Here is a 16,967-nt window from a genome sequence, read left to right on the forward strand (position 1 = left end):
ATTTTAACAGCTGAAAATCCACTATTTTAGTTAAACAACTTTATTCAGTTAAAATAAATGAGTTCCTACTAAATTTTTAATGGATTTGACGCAAAAGAGAAGAAACATACCGTTAAAAATAGTCATTGAATCTAAAGAAGAATAAAAAAAAACATATAATTGTAACTGCATTATTTTGGCCAAAAAAAAAAATCGCTAAAGCAATATAAAGTTGTAAATCATTGAAATAAATAGCCATTGCACATTAAAAAACATAAAGTTGGGGATAAATTATCACATATTATGGACAGACAAAAAAAATACAAGTTTGGAACAAATAAATTATTATCATTATGTGGTAAAAATGAATTCTTCTATATGAAAATATACTTAATCTACACAATCTCTTAAAGTCAATTTGGAGGAAGCAATTAATTAGTTACCATTTTATCTTAGAAATTTATCATTGATCAGGAATAAATAGGGGTTCACATGAATTCAATAACTTTTATCTGAATTACAAAATTCATAAAATAATGTATAAGTTTGTTCATGTTGCACTAGTACATTTTAAAAGGACCATTTTACTATTTTTCTCGTTCATATTAGCACGTCCTTTTCCATCTCTTAGCTTTCGTCCACTCCCAATGAATAATTAATTGCGTTCTGCCAATAAGGCCACAGACAAAAGCACAGGTCAATCAGTATGACTATGTATTTCATTTGTTTGTCAAAATGCATTCGTAAGATCGACTATTCTTTTCATGATTTCATATGAGCATACGTCACTGGATATCACCGCGTTGCTCCTAATGTGTTCCACAACTTTAGAATAATTGACATGAGTTATGCTTGCGCATTGATTTCATTAGTAAAAGAGACCAAAATAAATATCAAATTTACAAGAAGTAATTTACTCACTGCATCATTGAATAATTAACCACTCCATGTATATCAACTTTTACTATTGTTATTCGAGAAAGTCAAACAAAAATGTGGTCTTAAATATGATATTAATTACTGAGATCATGGAGGAAGCTATGAAGGTGTGGGATGTACTAACATGATGATGAGTAGTGGAATTTATACATTTAGGAATTATTGACGTCCACCATAATGTTATTATTTATAACATTCCCTTCTTGAATGTCCATTAACAAAAATGTACCTCGTTAAAATTTTATTAGGAACAAATTCATGTGAAGGAAAAGAGTACACATATCTTGTGTAATTAATATGCATTAATAAATGCATTATTAAAAACTTTATCAGAAAACTCAATGGGAGAATCTCGATTAAGGGAAAAGAATATATCGTGTATTTTACTCATCCTGATGGAAGCATATTTTGATATATCGGATATAACGCACTTCCATTAATATTCTTATACATCAACTTCTCAAATGTTGAGGTTGGTAATGAAAGATAGGTAAATCTTCTAAATTATCAATTGAATTAGTTGAATATCTTTTCACCATTACTTTAAAAACCATATGTGCAAATAATTTCGGGTGAAATATGCTTAATTCCTCTTGTTTCGCGTTTAGTGTATATCCTTCTTATTGAATTATGTTCATGTAACATTGTTTTCATGAAACGTTATTGAAACTAATTCATTCTTCAAAAAAGACCCCGCAATTCATATATATGATAGAGTTCATCAATATTACTCTAACTTGCTTCATAAATTGACTTTATATATCTTTGCAAATTTAAATAAGTAGCCATACAATAATTGACTGCCTTCTAGAATGGATGATATGACCCGTAGATTATTCAAGGACTTTTTGTACCATGACGTTGATAAGAACTCGTGGGCCTTCTAGTACTGAGCTTCATTCTCAAATCAACTTTCCCAAAGGAGTTGGACATGGGATAACATAGGACTACTAAGTCTTTCCAAATACAGACATGTCTTCTCATGAAGAAATTGTCACTTTATGTGTACTAGCGTCACGTAATTGTAAACTTAAGTCTTTTGTACTTATTACAAACTTTAATTTAGTATTCATGGCTCAATTATATAGAAATGAATGCAGTAATCATTCTGTGTCGAGAGCACTGTCTGCACTTGGGTATTGGATGACAAAACTATGAATTGACAAGTTAAGCGCAGTTACCATTTTTCACTAAAAGTTGGTGTCTAGATATGGGAAAGGCCCACACTATTGTCATCTCGGGGCGTTAACTGGGCGGGTTGAGCTGAATTTGGGTATATCAAAATAGACTGATCCGCTCAAAAGTTATTTGGACTGAAATGGGCTAAGAAAACGGGTCATTATAACCCAATCCCAATTCTTATTAAATTTAAATTCTTTGTTTGTTTTCTTCTAATTTGTTTGAGTACCTAATTAAAAAAAAAATCTTATATTATTACTATATATAACATATTAGATAAAAAATATCTTTTTAAAAATATATAGACAAAGTTTCTCAAGGATCAATATAGGCCGCATATAAGCCTAGTTTTTAAATGAGTTAGAATTAAGTGGATCAAAATGGGGTGAGTTAATAAAATAGGGAAAAAGAACATAACTAGGCAATAGTTAGAAAGTAATTGCATAATCGTAGCAAGGTTATTTAGTTTTCATTTCATAGCAACCAAAAATTAAACTTCTAAAGGAAAATCCCTATAATTCAGTTGAACGTGAATCAATCCCAAACTAACTCTTCCTATTTTTTTGGCAGATATTTATCTTCCATATACAATTGATACAATCATTCCAAAAATTGTTTTGTTCCTTTTCTTTTTAAATATTTATTCCTATTTTCTTAATACATGGAAAATTTCTATCATAACTTATAGATGGTATTTTCGAAATTATCAATTTATACCATAAATATTCTTGGTATTTTGGCAAAAATATATTTATGGCATATACATTGTATTTTTGAAAATATGTATTTATAGCATAAATATACATGGTATTCTCGAATATATATATATACACACACACATAGTATTTTTGCAAAAATATATTTATACACTTCGCTATACGAAGTCTCACCAAGGGTAAGCCATAACCTACCTGGATGGCCGAACAGCAAACACCGACAATTCACTCTTTTGCCTTGCCTTTTCGCTTAGCTTCAATATCAAAGAAGCCATAAATAAACATGGTATTTTTTCGACGGGAAAATGAAGGAATGGAGGGATGAGTAATAGGAGATGGAGGATATATATGTTGGAGAAGATTGATACGTAGTAGATGTTTATCTTAAATAAGAGAATAAATGATGTGTTTATCTCTTAAATGATGGATAAATGAAAATAAAGACTAAAATATATGACTGAATCCCTGATTTTGGGGATATTCCCATTCTTCATATACTTCTTTTAATGTGTTATATATGTAATAAACAGTGTTATTTTTGTAGAATATGAAAAATTCTACTATTTATGTTCTTATTTATGGTATCGTGACTTCTCAAGTACTTTTTCCAATAAAATAAGCGGGTTACGATTTTATGAGCTGATTTGCCACCCCTAGACTCTCATCTAAGTAGGGACAGATTTTTAAGTTTATAAATTTCTATAACAACCTCAAGTTAATATAAATTGGAACCCTAACCAAGCAGAAATCACTGTTTCAATATTAGAAAAATTGCTTTTGAGATTGATTGGTCGAATAAAAATAACAACACTTCAAAAGTACTAAACAGATTGTAGAAATTTAAGCAAACAGGCTAATAGTTCTTGCCACATAAAATAATTGAGAACGAATAACATTTGCAAGTGATGATTTTACGAAATTGTTGAACTGGGACCGGCACAAGAATCAGAAAACTTTATGAAGTTTGTCGATTTCACAATGGAGTAGTATTAGTTTTAGGAACTTCTTGAATTTTCTTCTTCGTTTTTGGTTCAATCGATTTTAATGCTCGTCAGTTTCTGAATTATGAGTTGTTTGATATAATTGATTTTTAGATGGTTTCAAGTTGATGCTTCCTCCATCGAATATATCAATTTTCAGGGGTCGAAACAAAGCCATGCGTTGAATCTGAAAGCCACAACAGCTGTTTAGATTCCAAAAACCACATAAAAGGTAAATAAAATGAATAATTAATTGTTATAAGAATGATTATAAAAATATGGAGGTCATATAGCGTAGACCTCTTACGTATTTCCATTCTTAGGGTTGAGGGATACATACCACTTTGGACGAGGTTCCTTTTTGCAATCTATTGCTAATATTATTTACAAATGTTCACAAATTTTTTCAATTTATTTTACTTAACTAATCAAATTCAACTTTGACATGGTTGCTTTAACATTTTATTCCTTTAACATTTTAATCTTAGTGCCTAAATAAATTGAGATGGACGAGCAACTAGCAGGTAATACCAATTGCGTTTGATAGTCTAGACTCTAGACTATATCTACCAACAAAGATTCTCAAGTTCAGCAGCTTGATTGCATAAATGGGGTGGTTTGAGTGAGAGAGAAATAAATACCAAAATCATGGTGCTTATCTGAAGTCTAAAATCGCGTTTGGTACAAAATGTATATAAAATATTCGTGTTCAACAAGATCCGGGTAAGGGTTGTACCATAAGAGAGAGTGTATTGTAGTAGTCTACCCTAACAACTGAAGCAAGCATTAACAACTTATTGCATGACTCGAACCTTAGCCTATAAATTTTATTGAGGTAATTTTACCGTTACTCCAATTCTTTTAAAAGAAAGTTATTTTCCTTAGAGATACAAAAAATAAAAATAAAAACAGTACTCTACATGTAGTTTTTTATTATCCAGATTCTATGTGGATCTTCCAACCTGGAATAAATCATTGTAAGTACTTCTCAATCTCTTTGACGCCCATATGAATGAAATTGTAAAGAATACTCCAGTAGCACTCCACCTGGTTATGTTGGGGCATTTATTATCATGAATTTGCATTAATAATCTTTATTATTCGTCTTTCATCAAGTATTAGTGAAGCTTTAAATTGAAGAACTTTGGGTATACGTACTTTCGTTTGATAATGGAGTTTAATTTGTACTTTTGAAGATATAAGACAAATATAGAAGAAAAATTACTGTGCAAGTTACCTTGAGGGTTTTTCGTGCACGCAAGCAAAAATTATGTTTTACATATTCTGACATAGTTTTTTAATTTATTTTTAAATGAATTAATTATGCTATTCTAGTAAATTGACGCTCGGTAAACTCTCACCAAATATATTGGGACGAAAAATGCCAAAAGCTCTTCTAGAAGATAAGAAAGCAGTTCTTATGACGTGTGAGGCACATTATTCAACATAACTCAGATGTCACCACTTGATAAATATTGCGTTAATGGTCCCTTGCGTTTGGGATAGGTTCAAACTAGTTTCTTCAATATATACCTGAGCTTTATTGATCCTTAGAAGTTTATAAAAGTTGAGTATCTTTTATCTCCTTCAAATATTTAACAAACTAAATTTTACATCTAACAGGAAATTTGAAGGAAAAATAGATCTAATAGGACTAACGTTAGTTTTTGCCTTTTCTTCATATGTTTGGTCTATTTTTGATGTCTGGTGCAGTTCTTTAGATATAAGTTTTACTATATTCTGTATTATTTCTAATGTCTGGTGTTATTTTTGGTGCTTCATTTTTTGGATTTTACGGGACTATTCTCGTATTTTGGATGAACTTTTTTTTTTTTTTTTTTTTTTTTTTACAATTTTCTTTAAATTTATCAAAGTTTGTTATATACTATTCGGCAAAGATAAAAATTGCTCATTTAAACCAATTTAACGGATCAAATAATGCAAATATATGTGAAAAGGACCATTTTACTATTTTTCTCGTTCACATTTACACGTCTTTTTCCATCTCTTAGGTTTCGTCCACACTCCACTCCCAATGAATAAATTACTTGCGTTTTGGCAACAAGGCAACAGCCAAAAGCACAGGCCAATCAGTATGACTAGGATTTTCATCTGTTTGTCAAAATGCACTTAAATGCATTCGTAAGATCGAATATTCTTTCCATGATTTCATATGAGCATGCGTCACTGGGTATTGCCGCCTTGCTCTTGATGGAACACAGCTTTCGAATAATTTACCTGAGGTCTGTTTGTGCATTAATTTCATTAGTTTAAAAGATACCAAAAAATATCAAATTTGCAAGAAGTAATTTACTTACTGTATCATTGAATAATTAACCAATCCATGTATATCAACTTTTACTATTGTTATTCGAGAAAGTCAAACAAAAATGTTAGTACCACAATTTAACAATGTTTCAATTATTTCTAAAAATGCTTTTAATAATAAAAACTAGTTTAGTATAGTACTTTTTATGTAACTTTCTAAAACATTTTAACCCTAATTCTTCAATCTAAATTAATGAAGTCGACTCTGCTTAGTCAAACTTATCTAATTCAAATATCAAATTATTTATTGGCATTTCAGTCAAATTAGTTAAATCTCGTAGGTCGTATTATATTACTGATATACAGGTCGAATAAGTATGATTAGACCTAAAAAAGTATTACCCTAGCAAGCAAATAAATATTTCATCCTTCCAAATTTATGTGATTTACTCTCATTGGGCACGAGTTTAAGAATTAAACAAGTACTTTTGAATCTAGTGGTCTAAAACAAGTCAAAGATATTTTTGTGGGTATAGATCATCTCACGTAAAAGGTAAAGTTTAAAGTTAAATTATTGTAAAATAAGAAAATGTGTCATTTTTTAAGAATTTGACTAAAAAGGAAAGTGTGTCATGTAAATTGGGACAGAGTGATTATTCATGTACGCTTAAAGAAAAAGAAAATTAAAATCATAATGAAGAGATTAACAAATTATATGCTACTATAGCCATTTAATTCTGCGTATGATAATTGAAAACTGAAATAGAAACGTGTTCTTTTAATAGACCACTGGTGCGGCTAAGAGTTCAGATAATTACTCGAACTAGGAGTCGTGTCCTTTCGCAATTCTCTTCCCATCAATCTTAAGCTGCATCTAACCTCAGTATGTTTGATATAAAGATTTACGTATTCAAGTTTCAAGAAATTAAATTAAACTTGAACACGTAATTTCATAAGTATAATAAATGTCAGTACTAATAATTAATCTTGAAGATTAAATTGTCGAGTATTGATAATTAAAGGTAGGGTAAGATCTGCGCACACTCTAATCTCTTCAGACCCCACTTATAAGATTATACTAGATATGTTATTATTATATTAAATTTGTCTGAGTCTTAAAAAAAAATTGTCTCTTCCTTTTACACTACAGTTACATGAATCCGCGACTTAAGTAGTACAAAAAAAGAAAAGTTGAACCAAAGTAGTACAGAAAAAAAAACCACATAAATAGGATTCACGCACGAATTTCGTGCATGAAAGGACCAAACTTCAAAAAATAACAGTTTTGCCTTTCACGCACTAAATTAGTGCGTGAATGAGCAAACCAAAAGTCTCCCCCTTTTCACCTTTTCAGCCAATGACATTTGTTGTCATTAGCTGCCCACTTGTCTTCTCCTCTTCTTCTTAAGTTCTCATTGCACTGCATTCCATGGAGTCCGGAATCAAAATGCCCCCAAAAACATCACTTTGAACCAAAATATCCCAACCAAAAAAAAAGTTACAAAACTACCTTTAGCGCAGTAAAATACTGCGTTATAGAAAAAGTACCAAAAAGCAAAAAAAAATTGGCCAAACTTTATTTTTTGCAACACTTAGTGTTTTTTTTTTCCATACTTTGACCAACGATTAGTCGTGTGTCAAGACTCCGAAACGTCAATATTTTATATAGAACCTGATATTTTTTTCTGCGTACAATAATGTAGGCCCAATACATCAAGGATACGTAGACGTTCGGATCGTCATTTTAGGGGTTGGAACAGTACCAAAAAGCAAAAAAAAAATGGAGCCGTTAACTGCTTTAGCGCAGTATTTTACTGCGTTATAGAAGCAAAAAAAATTCTCCGTAAGTTATGACCATCTAAAGTTTGACGACTTTACAACTAGTTTTTCTCCCTATATTTTTTAGAATTATATTTATATTCAAAATAAAGTTATGTCTTGATTAAAAAATAACACGCTTAAATCAAAATCTAAAAAAATAAAACACCCTAAAGTTTTCAAATAAAACTTACTTCTGGTACCTTTTCAACCCCTAAAATGACTATCTGAAAGTCTACGTATCCTTGATGTATTGGGCCTACATTATTGTACGCAGAAAAAAATATCAGGTTCTATATAAAATATTGACGTTTCGGAGTCTTGACCCACGACTAATCGTTGGTCAAAGTATGGAAAAAACACTAAGTTTTTTCAAACAAAACTTACTTTGGGCACCTCTTCAACCCCTAAAATGACGATCCAAACGTCTACGTATCCTTGATGTATTGGGCCTACATTATTGTACGCAGAAAAAAATATATCAGGTTCTATATAAAATATTGACGTTTCGGAGTCTTGACCCACGACTAATCGTTGGTCAAAGTATGGAAAAAACACTAAGTTTTTTCAAACAAAACTTACTTCGGGCACCTTTTCAACCCCTAAAATAACGATCCGAACGTCTACGTATCCTTGATGTATTGGGCCTACATTATTGTACGCAGAAAAAAATATCAGGTTCTATATAAAATATTGACGTTTCGGAGTCTTGACCCACGACTAATCGTTGGTCAAAGTATGAAAAAAACAAAGTTTTTTCAAACAAAACTTACTTCGGGCACCTTTTCAACCCCTAAAATGACGATCCGAACGTCTACGTATCCTTGATGTATTGGGCCTACATTATTGTACGCAGAAAAAAATATCAGGTTCTATATAAAATATTGACGTTTCGGAGTCTTGACACACGACTAATCGTTGGTCAAAGTATGGAAAAAAACACTAAGTGTTGCAAAAAATAAAATTTGGCCAATTTGTTTTGCTTTTTGGTACTGTTTCTATAACGCAGTATTTTACTGCGCTAAAGGTAGTTTTGTAACTTTTTTTTTTGTTGGATATTTTTGTTCAAATTGATTTTTTTGGGGCATTTTGATTCCGGACTCCATGCGATGCAGTGCAATGAGAACTTAAGAAGAAGAGGAGAAGACAAGTGGGTAGCTAATGACAACAAATGTCATTGGCTGAAAAGGTGAAAAGGGGGAGACTTTTGGTTTGCTCATTCACGCACTAATTTAGTGCGTGAAAGGCCAAACTGTTATTTTTTGCAGTTTGGTCCTTTCACGCACGAAATTCGTGGGTGAATCTTATTTATATGTTTTTTTTTCTGTACTACTTTGATTCAATTTTTCTTTTTTTAAACTACTTAAGTCGCGAATTCTTTAATTCTGCTTATGATAATTGAAAACTGAAATAGAAACGTGTTCTTTTAATAGACCACTGGTGCGGCTAAGAGTTCAGATAATTACTCGAACCAGGAGTCGTGTCCTTTCGCAATTCTCTTCCCATCAATCTTAAGCTGCATCTAACCTCAGTATGTTTGATATAAAGATTTACGTATTCAAGTTTCAAGAAATTAAATTAAACTTGAACACGTAATTTCATAAGTATAATAAATGTCAGTACTAATAATTAATCTTGAAGATTAAATTGTCGAGTATTGATAATTAATCTAAGATAGGGTAAGATCTGCGCACACTCTAATCTCTTCAGACCCCATTTATAAGATTATACTAGATATGTTATTATTATATTAAATTTGTCTGAGTCTTAAAAAAAAAATTGTCTCTTCCTTTTACACTACAGTTGCGTGGATAATCAGTCTCTCTTTGGAGCTCCAAAGGCAGCGCATCTGAATTTTAGGGAAGAGCATGTGAGTTAGTGAGGTGTCACATTTATGGTGAGTGGTCCTTTGCACATGGAACTCTAAAGTGATACTCCCTCACTCCCATATTACTTCGCTATATTATTAAAATATATGTCTTAAATTATTTATTTATTTTCAAAATTAAAATAAATTAAATTAAATTTTTCTCATCTTATCCTTAATATTAATGTTCTTGAAAATAATCAATATTTATTAGAATGTATTTATTAAAGAGAAATAGAGATAAAATAGTAAATTACATTTTTTATTTATGATTTCTTAAGAGCATGCAAAAGGGAAAGTGGCCAATTAACGGAGGGAGTAGCGATCGATCTATTTTTTAGAGTCATCGATTCATCATTTAGTTCTAGAAATATTGGAGTGTATTTTAATTGTACTAGATTGCGTCAATTATACGAAAAAAGCTATCGTGTATTCAATGGTGACACTAGTGTTGGATGATTTAAATACTTTGAAATTGTCCATGTTACCAACTTTGGGACGCTCCTTGATTTTTTTACGTATAGTACATATGACTAATAAAATCAAGTAATTCCCTTGTGTCATATTAATAGTCACTTTAACTTAAAAATTGTTTCAAAATAATTGTCAGTTTAAAAATTCAAAATTAAAGTGGACAATTATTTTAACTATATCCTTTGTATTAATAAAAGAGAAAAAAATTAATTTACTTTTAATTAAATAGAGATTTCAGTAAGGTGTATCTTGTATTTGGTAGTAGTTTTTCAATGGACTACGAAAAAAATTAAAGCACATTTAAGATAGAATGGAGGGAGTAATATATATCTAGTTGGATCTTTCTGATGCCATCATACTTCCCCAAGAACAAATAAATAAAAATGTTAACCCAATGAAAAGAACCTATAATCTCCTTTTCTTCAATTGCAACAGATCTGAGAAAAATATTGGATACTGAAAACTTTAACAAGATAAGTTCTTCACTAATCTGCACAAGACACAAGTCACTGCTTTTAACAATTCATTTACCAGTTTTTCTGTTTTTTGAAACCTAAGCCTAACATCTTTTACAAAAATAGAAATCTTACGTGTGTTTGCTTCATAATTAGCAGGCAAGCGGACAAGGTAGTTGATTAATAAAGGAAAAATAGTCCTATTCCATGTTTCAAATTTCAAATACAACAAAGTATTTCAGCTACTGTAGTTATAATTTTTCTAAGTAACGTAGTTTCAACTAAAACTTATTCCCACAGAATGATTACACCAGATCAAAACATAGTGTTATAAATTTTCATTGCATGCTTACCTATTATAATCAATATATTTTATAATCTTATTAAATTATATAATTATAAGTACTGTATGATTTAACGTAAACAAGTGCGACGAGCAGTTTTCACCCACTCTTTTGAGATTAAAAAAAAATTATTGCAGGCCAGCTTTCTTGAACTTTTCAGCAGTACATGTTGCGACAATATCATCGATGAATGCCTGCAGGTTTAGCTGGGAGGAGCCACCTTCAGTCACCGCATCCGCTGCCGCTTTCTTCCACTTTAATGCATTTTCTTTCATCTCCGTCGCTTTTGCTCCGCTTGTCGCCTCCCTAACGCACTTCTCCACTTCATCACGTGGAATAATCCTATTTTCATCCTCACCTCTACACAATCGAATACCAACTTTAAACACGTCCACTAAGTACTTAGCATCAAGAACTTGATCACCAAATTGAGGAAACGCAATAATTGGTGTACCAATTGATACTGCTTCCATAGTCGAATTCCATCCACAGTGTGTCAGAAAACAGGCTAATGATGGGTGTGCTAAAACTTGTTCTTGTGGACACCATTGGACAATTTTAGCCCTGTCACCAGCTTTGTCCAAAAATCCATCTGGTAATTTTACTGGTAGATAACTTGTCCCTGGGGATGGTTCTTTTAATACCCACAAAAAATTCACCCCTGAATTTAACAACCCATAGGCCAATTCATCAATTTGTTCTTGTTTCAATATGACTACACTTCCAAACGAAATGTATACAACAGAGGATGATGGTTTTGAATCTAGCCACTGCATTATGCCACTATCAGATGTGAGTAAATCGCCACGAAAATCTTCTCCATCGGGGGAACTTAATTTAGGGTGCTTGAATAATGGACCAACAGTTTTAATTGGACAAAGTTTGGAAAGGTGCTCAACTAGCTCGAGTTCGAGTTCTTGGAATGTATCCATTAGTATACAAAATGGACTAGACTTATTAAATTGACCTAAAATTGCCTTCTTCAACATAGTGTACGGGGAAGCAGGGTGCAAAAAGCTAGGAATTTCGTCATGTTTGAGCAAGGGCATGGCTGGTAATTGAACTTCTAGTTTGGGCTCTGACTCAGTAGGAAAAGGAACTAATTTATGCATATAATGGTAATAACAAGAAAAACTCGCAGCAGATTGAACCCAAAGGACAGCACTAGGAATTCCGAGGATTTCAGCAACATCGGAAACCCAAGGAATAAAAGGATTGTTGACAAGACAAGAAACAGGGCGGCCTCGTTTCTTGTTTTCCTCAATCATTTGAGGAAGGACTTGTTTACCTACTGACTCTAGATGCTGCATGTATAGTCCGAGGTCGTTCCCCCCGGGCTTCGAATAATCCCAAGCATCATCAATGAACTCAAATCTTATCATACCTGAACCACAGGGAGTTGGTTCATCACTTAGGTTATTGTTGGTTTTTCTCATTTGACAACCATAACTTTCAGCCGTGGAAAATGTGACGAGAATACCCTTGGCTGCCAGGCGTTTGCCAAGTCGAAGCATAGGATTGACATGTCCTTGGCCTGGAAATGAGACCATAAAGACATGAATTGGTGGATTTGCGCAGTGAGAGCCCATAGTACTTGTGTATATTTTGTAAATTGCTTCTTGGAATTTAAGAACAAGAAAATGTTCTGAGTTCTCAAAGTAAATCGATAAGCTGTTTAAGTAGAAGGGATATGCCGCCTTTAAAAAGAAAATTCTATAGCCGGTTTGGCTCACTTTTTCGTCGTCCGTCCAATTAAAAAAAATGTGGAACTCACCATCTCTAAACTCACCGAAAAAAAAAGTGAATCCCATATTAAAAAAACAAATAATGTCAAAAAAAAAGTACATCCCATATTAAAAAATTAAACAATATTCATGTAATTTCTCCTTTTAAATAAGTCTTCTCTTTTAAATAGTATTAATAAATTTTTGTCAACTTTGTATTTGTAATCGTAACAAACACTAATATAATAAAGTCTTGGATACGGAGCACAAACTACAATATTATATTAATCGTGTTTTGAACATAATATATATATATATATATATATATATATTACTTTACTACTATATAGAAGAGTCGGTTTATAAGCAAGATCGTCGTCCGTCCTTTGGTCCCACTTTTTTATTTAAGGGCAAAAAAATCCTTTGTGATCCCACTCACTTTTTTATTTAAGGGCAAAAAAATGATATTTTATACTTTATATTACCAACTCTTCTAAAAAGAAGATAGAAATACTTTATTATATTTCTATTTTTGTACTATATAGAAACATCGGTTTACCCATGCTTCTTCGTCAGTCACTCTTAAAAAAAAAACAAATAAGGTGGATCTCATACTAAAAACGTCAAGCAATATTTTAAAAAAAAAAAAGGATCCCACCCTCTCCAAACTCATGACAAAAAAAGTAGACCCCATATTAAAAAAAACATGCAATGTCAAAAAAAAAAAAAAAAACGTGCACCCCATATCTTAAAAAATCAAACAATATTCATGTAATTCCCAAAGTATCCCCATCAAGTCAATAATAGTGGATTCATTGTCACATGCATATCAACCCATTAGTGAAGCAAATAAAATTATTACACAGCAAAAAATATGGACTCCATATTATTGCTTTTCTTCAAAAGGATAAGTAGGCAAATACATACAATTTCCTTTCTTTTCTTATATTAGCCTGAGATCTAATCTAGATATTTAATTGTTGTATTTGCTATTCCGCCATGTCATTTATTTGTTATGTTTACTAAAATATGTATACTTAAAATATTTATATTTTAAAATAAGATAAAATTTAATTACTTTTTCATTTTTATTCTTACTCTAATAAATGTGAAAAGAGATTAATATCAAATAGAGATCAAATAATGAATAAGGTAAATTAGTCAAATTATAATTCTAATTCACGTTTCCTTAAAAAATCATGTAAAAGACAACATGACAAGTAAAATGAGTTAAACTAAATAGTATTTCTTCGTTTAAATAGAAAATCAATTTCTACTTTGTTTTGTTTTAAACATGTAAAATTAATTTAACAATTTGAATTAGAATTATCCAAATCAAAATTTGATAAAAAAATAATAAGTATTTTACACTTTTAAATTAATCGAATTAAAATTGAAAGTATCAACTGATGCTTAAATATTGCTATTATCTTATCTCAAAGAGAGGAAAATAGTTTCCTTTTAAACAAGTCCTCTCTTTTAAAAAGTATTAATAAATTTTTGCCGACTTTGTATTCATAGCAAACACAAATATAATAAAGTTTTAGATACGGAGCACAAACTATAATGTTATATTAATCGTGTTTTGAACATAGTGTGTATATATATATATATATATATATATATCCAAAAAACAGTACAAACTTATGTATGTTTATTATCAATATAAAAATATATATAATCACTATCCAAACATAATTACATACATATAGATACACTATAATCCAAAGTGTTGGGCCCGTGCGCAGCACGGGCATAAGTCATCTAGTAAAAATAGAAAGGGGTGTTTACAGGGGCGGAGACCAAGAAGGGCTGAGGGGTTCATCCAAACTCCTTCGGTGAAAAATTATGAAAAATTATACTATTTATACATGATTAATTTTTTTTTTTTATATCAAGTAAATGTTGAACCTCAGTTAACTTCTTTGTGTGTTTACTTTTTCATATTTTGAACTCCTTAGCAGAGATCCTGGCTCCGCCGCTCACTAATTTGTGTGGTACATGCTCAATTTAGTGTCACTTGCGTGTTTAGACTCATTACTAGTCATATATGCCCGTGCGATGCACGGGCCGAAAATGTGGCCCGAATGTGAGGGAAAATTAATATTTTGATTTTAGATTTTTCCTTTTAAATTGTTTAATATCTTATATGTATACCGACAAGTTGATATCCATCTCAATCAATTAACTGTTCAGATCCAAACATAACAATCATTGTTGTATATATTGATTTTTTTTAAAAGCAAAGCTCATAAAATATTTTTATTAAATTAATTAAAAAATATGTTAATAAGGGGTAAATTAGTTATATTATAATTTTTTATATTAACAATTATAGATAAAAAGAACTGTTACAAAGAAATCAAAATTAGAAAGATAATGTTATATCGTAAATCACCAAATTTTAATTCCGAAATGAAAATATAAAGTAATACGTTTTACAAATGTAAAGGAACAATAATCAGAGAATGTAAAGGAGAGTAAAATAAGTAAAGTATTGACAAAGAAGGAAAACGGAGATAAAAGTAATTGTCTAAGTTAACATATGAAGAGAAAGGAATTTTCGTCTTATTTTACTCTTTACATTAATTACTTATTTTTAAATCATTTTCTAAGGCTATTGAGACTATACACCAATAAATATGGATATTATGATAAAATATATACTTCATTTATTAATTCTTAAAGAACGTGATAAGAGGGAGTGACTTTTATCCCTGTTTTCTTCCTCAATACTTTAAACGTGAAAAGAGAACGAACAATAGCAATGCAAATTTGTACCAAAAGTTATGGATATATGCATGATAAGAGAATAAATATTCAGCAAAAACGTGAAAAGTCAAAAGTGCACGGAGGAAATAAATATGTGTCGGAGAATTAAAGTTGAAGTACATACGTGTATACATGAGAAGAGAATAAATATTCAGTATTACAAAAGTGAACAAATTAAAGTGCATGGAGGAAATAAATTTATGTAGGAGAATTAAAATTGAACTGCACATGTCTATACATGAGAAGAGAATAAATATTCAGCAAGAACACGAAAAGTCAAAAGTGAACAAGTAAAAGTGCACGGAGGAAATAAATGTGTCGGAGAATTAAAATTGAAGTACATACGTTTATACGTGAGAAGAGAATAAATATTAAGTAATATGACATATGCCTACGTGAGATATAAAAATAATTGGATGAAATGTATAAATTATATAGCTTATGGCACAAGCATTCATTGCTTGTACAATTTGTGAAGCTCATGGTACAAGCTGGAGGAGAGGTGTTCGTCAATAGAAAAGAGAATAAATATTCAGTACTATGGCATATATCCACGTGGGATTCATTAATTCTTAAAGAATGTGAAAAGTCAAAAGTGAACAAATTAAAGTGCACGGAGGAAATAAATTTGTGTAGGAGAATTAAAATTGAACTGCATATGTCTATACATGAAAAGAGAATAAATATTCAGCTAGAACATGAAAAGTCAAAAGTGAACAAGTAAAAGTGCACGGAGGAAATAAATGTGTCGGAGTATTAAATTTGAAGTGCGTATATCTATACATGAGAAGAGAATAAATATTAAGTACTATGACATATGTCTACGTGGGATATAAAAATAGTTGGATAAATTGTACAAGTTATATAGCTTATGGTACAAGCATTCATTGCGTGTACAATTTGTGAAGCTCGTGGTACAAGCTGGAGGAGCGGTGTTCATCCCTCTTCCACGCTTATATATAATAGAAAAATATATATTTTTAGTAATGAGGCCAGGTAATATGGGACGAAGGGAGTACTTCATTTCTATTAATTCTTAAAGAATGTGAAAAGTTAAGTATAGTAATGTGGCTAAGTAATATGGGACGAAGGAAATACTTCATTTATTAATTCTTAAAGAACATGAAAAGTCAAGTAATGTGACCAACTAATATGGGATGGAGGGAGTACTTCATTTATTAATTCTTAAATAACATGAAAAGTCAAAAGTGCACAAGTAAAAGTACACGGGGGAAATAAACATGTGTCGGAAAATTAAAATTGGAGTGCGTACATGTATACATGAGAAGAGAATAAATATTCAGCAAGAATGTGAAAAGTCAAAAGTGAATAAGTAAAAGTGCACAGAGAAAATAAATTTGTGTAAGAGAATTAAAATTGAACTGCATATGTCTACGTATAATTAAAATTTACATGCATACGTCTATACATGAGAAGGAAATAAATATTAAG

General features: G+C 30.9%; 1 protein-coding gene across 1 annotated transcript; it reads right to left on the minus strand.

Moving 5' to 3' along the window:
- Positions 1 to 10,980: 10,980 nt before the first annotated feature.
- LOC132598988 (gallate 1-beta-glucosyltransferase 84A24-like) lies at positions 10,981 to 12,701 on the minus strand. Its single transcript, XM_060312180.1, has one exon. It carries the CDS (start codon positions 12,606 to 12,608, stop codon positions 11,148 to 11,150), a length of 1,461 nt encoding a protein of 486 aa, XP_060168163.1. The 5' UTR covers positions 12,609 to 12,701; the 3' UTR covers positions 10,981 to 11,147.
- Between the last annotated feature and the right edge of the window lie 4,266 nt (positions 12,702 to 16,967).

The sequence above is a fragment of the Lycium barbarum genome, chromosome 6, assembly GCF_019175385.1.
Source record: "Lycium barbarum isolate Lr01 chromosome 6, ASM1917538v2, whole genome shotgun sequence".
In the NCBI taxonomy this organism is placed as follows: domain Eukaryota; kingdom Viridiplantae; phylum Streptophyta; class Magnoliopsida; order Solanales; family Solanaceae; genus Lycium; species Lycium barbarum.